The sequence below is a fragment of the Hippoglossus hippoglossus genome, chromosome 22, assembly GCF_009819705.1.
Source record: "Hippoglossus hippoglossus isolate fHipHip1 chromosome 22, fHipHip1.pri, whole genome shotgun sequence".
NCBI classification, from domain to species: Eukaryota; Metazoa; Chordata; class Actinopteri; order Pleuronectiformes; family Pleuronectidae; genus Hippoglossus; species Hippoglossus hippoglossus.
In genome coordinates this window covers 3,076,050-3,093,068 of record NC_047172.1, presented here as the reverse complement: position 1 = coordinate 3,093,068, position 17,019 = coordinate 3,076,050, and the positions used below count along the sequence as shown (strand labels likewise).

The 17,019-nt window shown below is 45.5% G+C and overlaps 1 protein-coding gene across 2 annotated transcripts in view; it reads right to left on the bottom strand.

Annotated features, from left to right (window-relative positions):
* The window catches only part of atrn (attractin), a 109,506-nt gene that overhangs the window by 67,283 nt on the left and 25,204 nt on the right, over positions 1-17,019 (bottom strand). For both annotated transcript variants that reach the window (XM_034576842.1, XM_034576841.1), the window contains exons 10-20: positions 16,790-16,944; positions 13,807-13,891; positions 10,225-10,448; positions 8,326-8,447; positions 7,735-7,873; positions 7,439-7,620; positions 5,105-5,324; positions 4,775-4,963; positions 2,646-2,891; positions 2,097-2,234; positions 781-874 (exon numbers count right to left, since the gene is read on the bottom strand). In XM_034576842.1, coding sequence (XP_034432733.1) covers positions 781-874; positions 2,097-2,234; positions 2,646-2,891; positions 4,775-4,963; positions 5,105-5,324; positions 7,439-7,620; positions 7,735-7,873; positions 8,326-8,447; positions 10,225-10,448; positions 13,807-13,891; positions 16,790-16,944 — 1,794 coding nt within the window. The remainder of the gene's footprint in view (positions 1-780; positions 875-2,096; positions 2,235-2,645; positions 2,892-4,774; positions 4,964-5,104; positions 5,325-7,438; positions 7,621-7,734; positions 7,874-8,325; positions 8,448-10,224; positions 10,449-13,806; positions 13,892-16,789; positions 16,945-17,019) is intronic.

The window sequence follows — 17,019 nt, the reverse complement described above, 5'->3', positions numbered from 1 at the left end:
CACTGCAGCGGATATTTCCCCCTCCGTTTTAAAAACAACGCCCTTCAATTTACACAAATATCTGCTTTCAGACGAAGAAACAAAACCAACAGCCAGTAGGTGGCAGTAAAGTCTACATCAACGATACTTCAAATATCAGAGGAGAACACTGGGAGCATGCTCATCGAGCGTCTTCAGTCAGTTAGTTGTTGTTTCTTTCGATGCACATATCAAACTCTTTCTGTTTTAGTGATTAAAACAGTGTTTTTCCGTGCGGAGGCTCGACTGCAGAGGAAGAAGTTGGTTTTGCAAAAATATCCACATCAGTGTGGACAGGACCTCAGGAGCAGGAAGAGATTTCATATTCCTAAACTGATTCGTAAACAGTTCTCAAGTCAGAGCAGCGATGAACCAGTCGCTCACACTAACTGACAAACTGCCTGATGGGTAATCACAATCCCCAGAATCTAGACTCAGGTTGCTCCCACAGTGATAAAGAGCTATTTGAAGGGCCTCTGTATGGACCTGTAAGTACCACTCTAGTGTGCTATCTAAATCTTAGCATGTGGTGTCACTAGTAATGCATGTGAAGGACTAAAAAAAGAAAGCTCCCCATTCTCCCTGCAGGCGGATTTTACTGCAAAGACATTACGGTTACAAGGTTTTTCTTAAAAGTGCCAACACAGCAGAAGAGGAGAAGGAAATGTGGGAGTGCAGAGGCGTGGCAGAGAGAACGAGAGGAGGAGGAGGAGGAGGAGGAGAAGGAGGAGGAGGAGGAAGGATGAGCGTCGTAAAACTCACAGGTGGCAGCGATCTCCTTTAATGCCCTTGGTGGTGCAGAAGCACTTGCCGTTGTTGGGGTTGCACATGCTGGCGTGGCCGTTACACTTGCAGGCTGAACGAGAGAAAAACAAATTCAAGAACATGCAAATTTAAAGTTAAGAAAAAAAAAACCACGTGTCAGTTCCTCTTATTTGTAGTAGAACTATAAATATCTTCTAGTATCTAAATACTTTACAAACACTATGAATGAATATAAATTATCCAATTGAAAGGACTTTTGTTCACATCCCCAGATGCAGCCACATGTTCCCAGTTCACAGTCACTCACCCAGATATCAGTAAAGTTATGGAAAATGTGCGGCTTTCAGTGCAAGTCTGCTTTAATATCCCCCTGTTGCCTTTTCAGATCCACACCCCGAGACTCCAAGACGGACAGATACTCGGAAATCTGTTCAACCAAGAGTCAGATTAATCGTGTCTGAAACACTAATTGCTCAAGGATCGTCCCTAAGGAGAGAAAAGAGGTCCAACCCAATCCAGATGTTTGGTTCCAGAGCCGAGGTGAAACTAACCACGACCCCCCCTCGACTGAGACATCCCACATCCCAGATACCAGATATCAGTTAGGATCGGTGGTTTGGGGGGTGAAACATTAACGTTGCTCATCTTTTGCATTAATGCGGTTTATTTTATGTATTTTTGAACGAACGAGCCTCCGGGTAGTAACATCTGCTGGATGTGAAGAAATCCTGTGTAACAGCTGGTGGAGCAATGAATAGTAATTCATGTTTATGTGTTATCTTGATCATTTGTATATTACTTCCTTATTGAGTTATGGATGTTGCTCTCTTTAATGTTCATAATGCGTTAAATCAGGGTTAGGATCAGATGTGTTAGTGTGAAACATGTCTGCGAAAACCCAGAGCAGCAGTTTGCTCTATAAACAATGAATGTATAATACTAACAAGATGAATATATGCAGAAATACTAGTGTATTGATTGACTGTCACTGACTAAGTACACATATATATACACACACCTGAGGGCCATGTGGAGTGAGAGGTAAAGAAAATGAGTAAAAGTAATATATAGGTAAGCTCAATTAAGCTGTGGAAGAACCGGACGATTGATTTGTTGTCCGATTGACTGACTGTCAGTATTAGCTGCAGAGCGGAGTAAATCTTTAATATCCCAGGGGAACGCTTTACTGCGCAGCCGGGAATCAGGAAAATGGCCGACATAAACCTGAACTGTAAAACACTGGCAAGTTAAACGAAGCCGTGGCTGACTGGTTGATTTACCGCCGGGACCGAGCGGCCCCCGCGGATACTCACGCTGGCAGCTGCCCCCGTTGGTCGGATCTCCGTAGAAGCCGGAGATGCAGCTCTCGCAGTGACGGCCGGTTGTCAGGTCCTCGCACTTCTCGCACACGCTCTCGTTGATGCACTGACTGTGACCGTTACACTGACAAGCTGCGGAGGAAAGGAAACGGAGCAAAATACTGCGTGAACATCACACACACACACGGGGATTTGTACGTTAAATGTACAGTAAAGTGAGCTTTTCTCTGCCTGCCAGGTTTATTTGTGGAGATTTAACCTGATGGATCTATTAAACTGAGACTCGTCACAATAGCCAGTGCAGTTTATTGGGAAGTTAATTCCATTAATTCACTCTGGTGTAATTAATGGGTAAAACAATCACTATGACCGGCCGAACATCTGCTCCTGTGATTCGGTGCGGTTGTGGGAGGAGTTTCATTACGGGAGCACGCTACTCTGCTTGGTATTTGGAGCAGGTGGACATTTAAGTAAACTCACTGTGTAGGATTCAAGTCTGAGTAAGTTTTGCCATTAACACCATTAACCACGAGCCTCTCCTACCCGGGCAGTGGATGAAGGACCAGTTGTATTTGGCCTCACTGGGACACATGCTGGCGTTGAGGGCCGGCTGAGAGCTGGTGAGCAGACCGGGCAGGGTGGACGGCGCCGGGACGGACGTCTGGAAGGGCCCGCGGTACGAGCCCTCGATGCACTGGCCCTTGCCCGTGTTACTGGGGTCGGTGCACCAACCACAGCCGGGCTGGTCCAGACACTGGCCACACGTCCTGTACCCGGAGCAGTTCTCCGCTGAAACACACGACGCAGGAACAGTCATAAACTACACATCTCAAAATACGTTCTGATGTTTTTTGGGACGCTAACTTTTTGGAAATCAGCTTGTATCATGTTGTTAAAAACAGAGCTGCCTATATTTTGCCACAGGTTCGATTCTGTCTCGGCCCTTTGCTCTCTCTCCCCCTTTCACATCTAAAACTCAGTCCTATCAACGAAGACCACAGTGCCCAGAAATATCTCAAAACCATAGGAAAGTAATGTCCAATCTTTCTGAGCATTTTAATTAATAACAGTCTCCTCCCCGAGCCCCTGGTTCTCTCCACCCGCTCTCCACAGATATTTGTCTGTTTTAATTCCCAACCCTTCGAGTCGCTTCTCTGTCGATGGCTCTGAGCAACAATTTGTGCTTAATTGACCGGTTCTGTTCTGCACCGTCCCCAAACCGTGCACCAGCCACGGGCCACGTTATCAAACCATCATTAATCTCAACTAGTGGAGGAGCCAGAGCTTAATGTGCTCGGCTCAACGAACATTAAAACAACCCAAATATTAAAAAATTTGCTCTGCTCCACGAGTATGTACAGAGAACTTTGCCTTTTAGGGCTTTTTTCCATCCGATGAAGTTACACATGGTCGAGTGGCCGAGTTTATTGATGATTTACACCAGCAGATTTCAGCTTTTACTTTCTTATACTTATTTGTACATTTGAAAGATTGCACCTCATGAATCCTCACTGAGAAGTGGTTATACAGGTTTATTTGTGTGTATGTACACAACATGCACTTGTTGCAACACTTCCACACGTTAAAGAAAGAAAGTGCGTTTCTATGGCGGCAACTGCAATTTGGAGTAAACAGAGTTAGAACTGGGAAACGGGCAGAAGGAATCCAAAGACAGATTTTCGAGTCAACATGTTATGTGTGATCATCGGGGCTGCGAGTCTGGAGATTCTGCGGCGAAGGCTGCGGAGCAAACATCGCAGCGCGGCTCTCGTGACGACATCGATGATTCTCAAAGAGAGAGATTAGAAATGAAGAATCCCACAGCAAAGACGAGTAAAGCCTCTTTTGATTGGTCTTTTAATTTCCTCGGAAATTTCCCTCAAAAATGACGAATGTGATTTCGGTGCTGAAATCAAAGATCCACTGTGAATAATGAATTATTCACACATTACTGGAAACTTTATCCTTCATGTTTGTATGAAGAAACACTTTTTTTTTTTCAATCTTCAGCTGACTTGGAATTTATCATCAGATATTAATTCAGAAACTACAGCCCCCGTAAAACTGTCATGGAGAGGAGATGAAACTGAAAGACCAAGTCCGGAGGTTTTGAAGAAACTGTTGAAATCATCTCAAATATTTTGTTAATTTCTTTGCTCACTCAAATTAAAAGTAGACACATAACATCACTCATTTCAAACTAACAACTAACCCCTCGACTATTCATATTTACATGCTCAGTGCCACACATATTAATAAGGACGGGTAATATCCTGCCTCTATCAAGCACCTCGCCACAGGGCTTTTAAATAATATCAATAAAAAACTGTTACATTTTCTGTCTATATAGTGTAAAACATCATGAATGAGACTGAATGACTTATAACATCCAACAAGGAGGTTTTGTTTTTGCTTCTGTCCATTAGTTGATTTGTTTGTCTACAATAAAAACTACCAAACAGATATTAATGAAACCTGGTTGAAGGAAAAGAATCAAGAAAGAAATGAATACATTTTGGGTCCTGATCCTGACGAAGAGTTAGAGGATTTCCTTTTTTACTTTCTTAAATATGACCTTGATGAAACTAATATCTGTGTTTTTTGCCCAAATCCTTAATCCATCGTCAGATCACAGCTGTGAATGAACGTGTAAGAATGAAGAGGAGCCTTACGTGGACAGGAGCTCATGGTGTACCACTCCATGCACTGTCCGAAGGGGAAGGAGGCCACGTAGGCGTTGGAGTCGACGCACTGCTTCATGTTGCTGCACCACATGCACTCCGAGCTGCTGCTGCTGGTGCACTCGCTGCACGTGGTCCTCATGGCGCACGGCGTCCTGCACTGCTTGGCACTGTGGTTGGCTGTGGAACATTCGTATTAAAGTGGTGTGAGCAGTTGGAACGCTCAGTGGGAGTCAAGCTCGCTCTGGCACTGGGATAACAAAAGGTTTGACTACATGAGGAAAACAGAGCAGCTCGTCTGTCCCTGGATCCTGAATTCACCTGGTCGTTCACACAGGCTGCCGTTCACCGGGTTGATGCAGGTCTGAGCCTTCAGCCCGCTGGACGCCGGCTCGGCCAGGTAGCCACAGAACCCGGCGTCGCTTGGCTCCCCGGGCAGCCACTGCAGCGTGGTGTTGGTGAAGGGCGACATGTCCTCCCAGCACCAGTACGACACGTTGATTTTCCGCAGCCCCACCCAGGGCGTCACCGAGGCCTTGTACTGCGAAGGAGCAGAGGAGCAGAGTCAAAAACGAGGTTGTGATTTGATTCATCAGTGAGGTCACACCGACCTTGACCTTTGACCACCACAATCCATCCACGTGATATCGTGTTCACGGCGATGGGACGACCCAAAAACATAACCCACCGACATGCAGGCATTAAAAGAAAGTGTCTCAAGTTAAGTGCCAGTTACTCTGCAGCTGATGAAAATCAATGACAGACACATTTTAATAGCCATCATTTTCTTTTTCCGCGGTTGGGGTCAGAAATTACAACTTTGCCGAGGCGGTAAGAAACAACCCCAAAAAACATTTTTCACCTGAACAGACATAAATTCCACCGGAGTGACGGAGCGGCAGTAAAAGCAGTTTTACTTCACCGGACTTGACTCCTGTTATTCGTCCCATCTCTAATCAATGGCCGTGCTGCTGCAGTCGTAGTAAACAAAGTGAGCTCATCTCTCACGGACTCAAATCGCTGCTCCGTCGGGTTTCACTCGCATTTCTTCGGATTGATTGATGTCGCCTGGAAACGGCCGGAGCTGCTTAACAGCGCCGGCGACGTCAATATGACACGACGGTGAAGATTTGTGAGGCATGTTGGAGTCTCTGTGCCTCGACAGTTTGATGTCGTTGCAGAGCTTTTAATTCGTCTTCTCTGCAATTAAAACACAGAGATTTCCCCTGAACTGAATTTAGACCAACAGGGGGGAATTTACATTAGTATGGATGGAAAACACTCCTGGATTCCGACTCGTGTCTTCTGTCTGATTTAGCTCCAGCTCTACATTTGTCCTTTGGTGACTCCGGGACACCGTGTGGGTTCACGAGCGGCTCACGCTGCTGCCGGGTGGCCTCGGTGAGGGATGGCAGAGTTTCACCTGCTGGGGGAACGACACAGGAACTGAAGCTGAAGCGCAGCAGGATGCGACACCGTGTGCCACGCGAGTGCAGAGTGGGTTGTTGGAGCTTTACTCTACTCGGAAACATTTGGGATTATGTAAAACTCTTCACTCGACTCAAAGTGTGGACGTGAACTAAAATATTGAGATGCTTAAAGCCGTGATTTTACCAATAATGCAGCTTCTAAAAAACATTTCCCCTCAACAGAAGGAAAATCGGTGACACTGCCTTGGTTCTTGTTTTAGTCCAGAACATTTCCAGGATTTCCATGACACATAATGGAAACATTGAAAAATGGAATTAACAATAATTTCAATTATTCATTCATCTTCTATATTTCCTTGTCTTTAATTATTTAGTCGTCTCTATAGAGAGACCCAGGAGAGGTCTTCAAATTCCTTTGCTTTGTCTGGCAGTGGAGAATCTAAAGCGATCTTGTTTACAATCATTTAAAGAGAGAAAAGCACATAATCCCGACACTGGGGAAGTCGTAAGCTGAGGAAAGTGAATAGATTGAAACAACTGATTGTTAACATCACAAGCAGCGGCTACAGGCTGCAGGAAAACACCTTCAACAAGAAATCAGCAGGTTTGTTTCCTCTATCAGCGAGTGCATTTTCTCTGTGTGCGGATTCCAAACAATAAAACGATTGCTGCCACTACGTCGGTCCATCCTTCACGCGTATCGGTAGATAAGTGACGTGTATCTGGAGGAATAAACAGCAGCTCGGGCCGGTTAGTCGATCGCTGGGATAGATTTCTCTGTAGTGTTTGCTCTGATGGAGCGAGTAAGAGACGTCTGAGCTCTGAAGATCGTGTCTGTTAATGTACGATTTGTTTCACGCTCACTGGTCCAAAGATGACGGACAAAAAAAAGAATCCGACCCGAGCTCACCCGCGGAGAATCAAAACACAACATTTCAAAAGAGGGGAGCGGCCACGGAGATATCAGAGTTCAATAACTGTAGAGTTACACAGCGGTCAATGTTTTCAGGTCACAACACAAGAAACAAGAAGGGATGATGGTTTCTTTTAGGACTTTTTGTAGTTTTCTCTTTCTGGATTTCTTCTTTTATTCTTCACTCACTGGTTAATCTGATATTCTTGTTGTAATTCTCCATTTTATCTCCACATCCATCTCGTTCACCGTTAATGTGACGCCCCACTCATCAGCGGAGGGATATCAAACCCAACCCCTCGTCCGTCTTACCACCACGCTCATGATCTGCAGCTCCTTCAGCACAAAGTCCACCTTCTTCTGAGTGGTGAGCGACGCCAGGACGGCGTTGTGGCTCCTGCAGGCCAGCTTGGCGTTGTCGTACGAGTCCTTGGCCGTGATGAACTTCAGACACGAGTTGCCCACCAGGTGCCAGCTTTCACCGCACACGTTTTCTGGAACGGGGGGGGGGGGAACAGAGGGAAGGGTTGGTTCTACAGACACTGCAGGTTTGTAGGCTTTTAGAAATGAGAAGGATTTAATCAAATAGAGTTTACGTCCATGGTTACCTGGCAGTGAGATGCACTCCTGGTTGCGAGGATCCCACTGACAGTTCTGGTCGACAGCGCAGCTCTTGCAGCTGGTTTTCTTGTTGCACACGAAGGAGGGATTGTCCCGGGGACAGACGTCAAACTCCCCTATTGACCCCTGAGAGAAGACAGGAGAAAATAAGAAATAAAGAAGAAATTAATTGTATGTTTCAACCTCAATAAAAGACACACATGTAAATCAAGCCTCAAGCATCAGTTTGTCAAAGAACTGCAGTCAGGAGAATTAAAACCAAACCATTGATTTAATCACAGATTGATGAGTATTCATCATTTAAAAGATCACAGAGCCTGTGACCACTGATATTAAATCTAATTATGTGGGGAAAATGAGGATACGACCATTTAAACATCAGTTTTGATTCTGTGACATGAAAAAGGAGCATGGAGGGATTCTTTAAACTGAACATAGCTTTACTGTTCAAACCATTAAAGCCAGTTGGAGTTTACCAGTCCCCCAGAAAAAGTTTTCATCTAATATATCCAGACGTGGACAAGCAGCAGGGTGAGCAGGTTTGAGTTGGCCTGTGGGAGGAGGCGCCGGTGTCTTACCGATGCTGCGGTGCAGTTGCTTCCCAGAGAAACGCACTGGGTGGAGCACCACTGGCAGCCGTTGGTGTTGGCGGTGCAGCTGTAACAGTCTGTGTACTGGTCGCACCGCTCGCTATCCACATCTGCAGAGTTTGGAAGAATGTGGTTAACGACTGCTTCCACCAATCAGCAGTGTTCTAACGACACAGACAGAGATTACAACCACAACGATGTTGGTTTTAATGAATGACAGAAATTGGTTGAAAATGTATGTTTGCTCTTTTCAGAAGTCTGGGTGGTACATCAGAGCAACAAGGAAACTATTTATCATTCAAATTCGACCTACAGCCCTACAATGAAAGTGCAGGGACTGTATTTGGTATTTGTATCTGTAACAGTGGACGTTGTTCTGTTTCTGCTGCTTCCTCCAGCTTCCTGGATGTGAGCTTTCTTCTGAGGAAGCAGGGTGATTGCCAGACAGCAGCGGAGCAGAGGGCCTCCCTGGTTATTAATGGGATTGAAAGATATTCCAGGGCGCGGTTTCCATCTGCCGGCACTTCAGTGGGGGCCAGCGCTGGAAGATGAAACCGGCCGGTGTTGGTGAAACTGAGGATTTTTTTTTTGTGACAAATAGAAAAGAGCGAATGGAAGAGAACTGTCGGGGGGGGGGGGCGCGTTGAGACCCGACTGATCTGCCCTTGATGATTACCTCCTCCTGTCCGACACACACACACACACACACAGACACACACAGACACACACACACGGGCAGCAACACTGGGACACACTGTCATTGTGAAGAAGAGTTAATAAAATGTTGGATGTGGAGAAATGTGTTTATAGGACAAATCTGCTCAGGAGGGACAACACTCACATCCAAACAATCCTCACGTGTGAGGAGCTGAAACCACAGATTGAGATACCTGCTAAATAAATAAATTATTATCTATCAGAAGTGATTAATATTCATTAACTGTCCTTTTACATTAAGGCCTTGTAGTTCATTACCTTTCTCAGCTGCACATTGGTGGTACTTACAGGTTTCAGCCATATATACTACATTTAAATCCACTAGATCCAGATTTCAGATCCAGAAAAAAAAAAAAAAAACTAGTGGGGAACTTGGTACGATACAGTTGAAAGGAATATTCGTTACCGTACAGTAATTAAATAAAGATCACCCCCTAAAAAAACATTTTGATTCACAAAATATGGATCATTGTCCAGATCCGCATAAACCTGTTCGTAGATGTTAGAAGATGTCACCAAATTTCTGATTATATTCTTCATCGTGATCCTGCATAGGAAGTTAAACATTTTTCTTTTGTTCTATGCAAAAACTGTGAAAAATGTATTGATTCTCCGTTGGGTTTTGCCAAGCCCCTCCACAAATACTCATTAAATCCGGATGAGTAGTTTTTGCGTAATCCTGCTAACTACCGAACTAAGTGCAGATGAAGACGACCTCCTTGGTGGAGGTTACTAACAGCCTCACACACACACACACACACACACACACACACACACACACACACACACACACACACACACACACACACACACACACACACACACACACACACACACACACACACACACACACACACACACACACACACACACACACACACAGAACCTACAGCACATTCAGTTTCTGAAGATGCTTCAAGGCCAAACTTTCCACATTTGCAAACCTCACATGCGCTGCTATCAGGATCTTCTGTCATTTCTGCTCTTTGATGTGTGACACATCCTCAGTCCGTGACAAACAAGCGGTTTTGTGTCACTCAAAGTTGTGCGGCGACTGCAGATGAGTTCTGCAGACACTCAAGAATCTTAAAAAAAACCCAACCATATTGAGTTCCACCTGGCAGACAACGCACGACTGCAGGATTTCACTGCGGCGGCGACGTCACTCACATGATCTGGTGTTGCAGGAGGCCGGGAGCTGCTGGAGCTCAGGTGCGCCGGCGTTGCTCTCCCAGGGGAGGCAGGTCCCCTGGGTGCCGTTCCAGATGCAGTGGATGCCCGGCCAGGCCTGGCTGCAGGACGCCTGGCTGGAGAAGGCCGAGCAGCTGGGCGAGGTGTACATGAGGACGTCGCTGAGCAGCAGGCTGTTGAAGCCGCCGAACACATACATCACACTGGAAAGGAACAAGAGGAGAAAAGGGGGATTTAGAGGTTTACAGGGAGGAAGAGTTGAAAGGAGGGAAGTCATTTCCAACCACGCAATTTTCTCCAGTTTGGACCTTTTGTTCACAGCGAGAGCCAAAGAAGCTTAGTCCTACTGGTGCTCCTCTTCTGTGGGCCTCCACCCGCCTCACAGGTTTGCTAAATCCCCAACAAGAGCTCTCCTCCTGAGGGGACGGACCCGACAGACGCCCCTGATGTTAGTGTGTGTGTGTGAGTGTGTGAGTGTGTGGATGCCAGGTCCAGGGCATATTTGAACATCCTTCTCCACTGGCCTGTGTTCAGCTGCAGGGATTACTGTGAGCGTGTGAGCGTGTGTGTGTGGGGTTGTGGATGATGGTTGGGTAATTTGCACCACAGTGATCAAAAGTTCCCTTGGATCATAGAGGTCACACTTCAAGCTGATCACTCTGGACGTCCTGCTGGGTGCACGGATCAGGAGCGGGGAGAATGTGAGAGTCTTGCAAAGAATCACATCATTTAACCAGTATTTTTTATCCTTTCTCATTTATAAAAGATATAGAAGACGATCGAGGCGATGGAAGGAGTCAAATTTAACAGAAAACATTTTCTCGTTCACATTTAAATTGTAAGATATTGGCCTTTCTGCGTCCACTCTAATACAATGAGTGAAATTAGAGTTTTGATGACCACTGAAACCTGAACAGACACTTAAGTGAAGGGCTGAGAGTAATAACTGGATGCACTGAATCTGTGGGGATTTATAATTGTTCTGAAAAGAGTAAAGCCAATTACAGCCTTTGTTTGTGCAGCACTCGTTATAGACGACTTTAAAAAAAGGAGGCAGTAAAAAGCTAAATAAAAACAAAACTACCGAGTGAGAGCAGATATGTATTGGCAGGAGAAAAGTGAGATGGAGCCAAACCGAGAAATGCTTTAAAAAAGGTAAAAGAGCAGTAGCTTAAAAATCAATACTAAGATCAGCTGGAGGCCAAAGTGAAGAAGCTGAAATGTGGGTTATTTCCTGTTGCTTATTTTTGCCTCAGTGAAGCAGGAACGAGAGAAATGTTTCCTTCGGTCTTCAGTGGTTCACCTTCAAACTCACACCTGACCTTCAAGACTCCGCCTTCTCTCAGCTCTTTTCTTTAAAAGTACCAGTTTTCTCCGCTTTGCATTTTTCAATTTTCTTATTTGATCATTTATGCTGTTAAGCCTCGCTGCGAATTGCTTTTTCATGTCTTCCTCATGGAAAGAACGTTAAAATAAAGCTCAATATCGCCGCTCTTGAACTTTGCTCGTCTTTTGTGATGGTGTTGAATCAAAGTTTTGACGGATGAATAAATGAGTGGATGAGCAAACTTTTAATTGCTCCTGAGGACCAGGAGACATCAGCGAGCACCGACTCGAAGACGGTGATTCGTGTTAATATTTGATGAGTTCTCCACGACAGGATGTATAATTTAATGTGGATCGCTGTGGCTTGCTCTGCTGGCGAAGCAGATTAGACCGAGCGATGACTCATCCCTTCTGGTCAGCGCGCCGCCCGTTACCATCCGTTCTGTGCAGACTGATAATGAAATGTCACGTAACGAGGTTTGTATTTTAATAATGGTACTTTTTCCATGAGTTGTTTGTCTTTTTCCAACATTCTGCTAATTGTACACACAATTAGTTGAGTAAGATATTTAAATTTCGTCGACACGGCATGTTTAAGTTTGTTTGAATCACTTTTATACAATTTCTACTGAAAAAGATTTCACTTCTAAAGTTCAGTGGCGATTATAAAGTTATTATGAAGTAAGGAGCTGAATTATACCTGAATCAGAAACAGTCAGGGTTGTGAGATGTATTCTACTAAATTAAAATCACATTTTCACCTGTTTGAAACAGACGGTATATAAACGACAGCTCACCAAAAGTGAAGCCCAATTATCTCCATCGCCCCCTGGTGGCTTGCTGCAGAACACGTCACAAACCCTGCCTCCTCTTTGTTATGGACTAAACTTAAAGTAAACATCTATTTTCTCTGTCACCCTTCGATCTCTGCTGCTCAGACTCTGGCTCCAATTGACGTCAAAAGCCCAAGATGATGAAAATCAGAGATATATTATTATACGACGGGAGGCAGTGGAGACGAGTCGTGCATCATTATTAACAGTCTATGGTTTGAAATGAATATTTAAGTGATAAGGACCCTATTGTTTTGAGCTTGACTTGATGAATCAGATCGTGGAAAAAAAACAACAAGGACGTGGTCATGAATAAAAGAAACGAGGGAATCTGTAATCTCCCGTTAGAGAAGCTGGAAAATGTCGACCTCAAAAGAAAAATCACACTCCAGCTCATAATTCCATCTAATGCAGATACTGTACGTACTGAACACGTTAGGTTACATCACATGTTCATTTCAACATACATTAAATACCATGAGTGCATAATTAAACACGTGTGGGCCACAGAGGAAATGGAACCTGTCACCCTGGTTTACAAGCTCACGAGAGAAACTAGGTTACTGAGGGAAATCAGGTTAAAGCTGAAAAATCATAGAACATGTTTACATGCACTGCAGCGACATGTCTGATTTCTACTGTACTCGCTTCGTTCATATTTAAGGAGTAATATGTATTTTCAATGTATAGCAACATACAAATAGAGGAAAAATGACGTTAAGTAGAGCAAAACAAAAGCATCAAGTGTTCGGCCACGATAAGAAAAACACAAATACGACCAAATATATAGAACTGAATTAAATTAATATTAGTATATAAGCATGTTTCTATGTGAACGTTGTCTGTTGAAGGCTCAGATGGGTCGATTTTTAATTGATTAATTGACTAATTGACAAACTGATCAGGCTTTAATCCAGACGTGTAGGATCGCCCAGACCTGAAATCATAAACGTGGCTTTTTGTTCAGAAACCATATCACATACTAATATTAGACGTTCTTATGAAGGAACCAGGTTCTTGTGTCTTTTTGCAGGAACCTGGTTCCTTCATAAGAACGTCTAATATTAGTATGTGATATGTTTAGACTGTAAAGTAACACCCTGACTTCATTTTCAACGACACTTCAGAAGCAGATCCCAGTAGGTTAATTAGACGCTTGTGATCAGGATATAATGCGATGATTAAATTGATGTCTACATTGTAATTCATCCATTCGTTCATTATCTTTACCGCTCATCCTGTGAGGGTAGCGGGGGGGGGGGGGGGGGGGGGGGGGGGGGGGGGGGGCTCTTGGTGTGAGGAGACACTGTGAACCACTTCATTTACCATTTAAAATATTTAAATTAAAAATAACCATCCATTAAACGTCTCCACCTATGAAGCTCTGCTCCGGAGTGAGTACCTGTCACTGAAGACCGCAGAGTGCCCGAAGCGGTTGACGTCATTGTAGAGGTCCGGTCGAGGCAGCACTGTCCACTCGTCGCACGCTGCAAAGACAGGAAGACGGAGAGGTCAGACTGTTGACCTGCTCCCACATATTCAATCACACGCGTCTCCAGCAGTTGACATGCCTCTGGTGGCGAGCGAGACCTTTAACGCCTCATATCCTGTTGTCAATCAACAGCTCGGTTGGAGAGAGATGTCCTTGACCGAGGCGCCGCGCGGCCACAGGAGCAGCGGCGGTGGCAAGTGAATGAGTTTCTCTGACATCCATTGAAAATGATCTCATACAATAATTACGTTAGCGGCTCAGCAGTCAACCCTGTGGATTCAGAAGTTTCATCTTGTCTTTTTTAGGAATGTTTCCGATCACACTTCCTTTGGTCAATAGATGAGAAATAAAATGAGGTGAAATAGACACGATTAAAAAACACAGGAGCACTTGCGTGTTGATACACCAACATTCAGGGCTGGGTCTTTCTTTAAGATAAATAAAGATGTAAATAAAGATGGACTGCTTGATCGCCCCCTGGTGGCTGGCTGCAGCATACGTTCCTGCCTCCTCAGTGTTTGTGGACGGGACATTGACTTAACTACAAAGTCCACATCAAATTAATTTGAGGGAGTTCTTATCACACCAATGTTTGTTCAATGTTTAATTAGTTATTTGCTGATATGAAAACAGGCTGAAATATGGTTGACAGCTGAGAGCTGATAAGCACAAGATGGGAGGGGGGGGGGGGGGGGGGGGATTAATAACTGCATTTCCATGTGGAGATGAGCTGAGCAACATGTTGAAATCCATCCACCTGTATACTGAATATAAGAGGAACTGTTAAAATAAATGTGCCTCAGATTAAGTCAGACGCTGAGATGTGTTCACCTGTAAAACGCCACGTTAAAGCATCCTGGTTAAATACATGACAGAGTCTGGTGATGGATTCACTTCTAAATGAAGCTCCTACAGTGTGTGACAGTGTGTGACAGTGTGTGCACCCATCCTGTGTCTGCACAGACAAAAAAGAAACCACAGGCAGACCCGACATGCGAGGCTGAAAGTCAAAGCGGCTGGAACACAGAGGAGCGACTGCAGTGTATCACCTTCAGTTGGTACAATGCAGTGCAAGTCATCATCTTCTCCCAGAGGAGGGAGCGACATCTCCCAGAGCTCATCGTCCACAGGCAGGCAGTGCTCTCTGCTGTCGCACAGCGGTACTGCAGGTGGAGTGGCGCATTGCCCCTCGGAGCAGGGATTGATTACCACACCATCCACCAATGTCAGGGCAGCGGACGGCCCTTAAATTCCACGCTCTAATTGAGTTCGGCTTGTTAAGGAGCGGCAATTAGTCCTCGATGTGCGGCCCGTCTCGACTGTAATTACCGGACGATTAGGTAGCTGACAGCAACCCTGCAGCTGGCGTGTGTGTGTGTGTGTGTGTGTGTGTGTGTGTGTGTGTGTGTGTGTGTGTGTGTGTGTGTGTGTGTGTGTGTGTGTGTGTGTGTGTGTGTGTAGAATTGTTGGCTGGTCTTTTTTTGCTCAAAGACAAAGTGAGAGGTCAGGAATAAGGGTAAACGAATATTTTATGTTTTTAAATTTCTAAAAGGGAAGTCATGAAAACAAGTCACTTCCTGCAGTGACGAGTGTCAGACGACTTCGTCTCTTTGAGCCAATCAAGCGAGGACATGTGGTAACGAACATGTATAAATGGGCCACTTTACAGAGAATTAAACTCACGTGCTGCTGCAGCCTTCACCTTCACGCCACTCACAAACGGTTTGGAGAGGTTTCAGTCCCAGCATGCAATTCTCATGAACAAAAGCCGATTGCACAGGGAGAGGAGGGGAGAGGAAGGGGGGGGGGGTGCCTGTGCCCCTGAGATTGTCATTCCGCTTCCTGTCAATCATCTTGGTAATAACACAGAGAAACAGAATGTCTTGGGGCCATTTCGCGGCAGGGAATTCCCCCCCCCCCCTCCCATCCAGGCGGAATGAAGTCTACGATTAATGAGCGGCTTATGGCAGCGCTGCGGAGGGAGGCCTGTTGATGAGGGCGGCAGGAGAGTTTCTGACCGAGCAGACAAAACTAACTTTAAAAATCAGGTTAGAATTAGTTACACTGCAATCGACAACGTTCACAATGAACCAATGAATCCATCGCTCTTCTCCAGACGCACACACCTGAGCCGCTCTTCTCTCTGCTGTGACACGAGCTCAGGGTTAAGTATCTCGACCGAGGGCATCTCAGCAATAAAAGGAGGTGAGAACAAGAATGAAACACAGGGTAGAAAAGTAGGGACCTGAGATTATGCCCCCGAGGCCACTGGTGTGAATCATCTAGGTCTGAGCTTCCATCACTTTGTGTTTACCTTCACCTGGAAGTGTGAGCTGCAGCTCCACAAGACTTTCTCCGTGGAGAAATCTAGTCAGAACAGGCGACGTGACAGTGAGCCTCTGGAATCGCGTCTTCGAGGAGTTCACACAACGATTTGGCGACTGCCGATGGAACAGATCAGTTCTAGAATTTGTCTGTGGCTGGAAAATCGGGTTTTCAGGCTCTCTGTCAGATTCACGTACACACATATCATACATGAACCTACAAATATTAACTGGGAGTGTGAGCAGGCAGAACCACGCCACACCACATTATTAGGCTTCTTTTGTATGAGCGCGGGCTGCAGTTTACCACTCGTGTACATCGAGCTGCGACATTTGACCTTCTCTTGGCTCAGTGGAGCTGCTCAATGTCCGACAACAAAACACTGCGGCCGAGCTGAAGAGCTCCCGAGTGAGAGTCCGAGCGACCGTGTGAATGCAGAGCAGCTCGGTGCAGGAAAACAAAAAGACGATGCACGCTCGGCAGAAGGGCGGCGAGGAGAGAGGAGTGCAGGAGCTGCTGTTGTGTGGCCGTGAGTGTGTGTGTGTGTGTGTGTGTGTGTGTTACACACCCAGACTGTAGACCAGGAAGTCGGAGGAGAAGCACTTGGCGCCATGGCTCATGGATGTGTCATTGTGTGTGTTTCCTCCAAACACCAGCATCGCCCCGCTCACTATCACCGCCGTGTGGAGGTACCGGAAGAAGCCGCTGTCTCTCAGGATGGTCCTACACAAACGCACAGTGATGGTTGTTCGGAAAAAAGTTCAGAAAAGCTGTGTTTTATCTGCTGTTACAACTTTT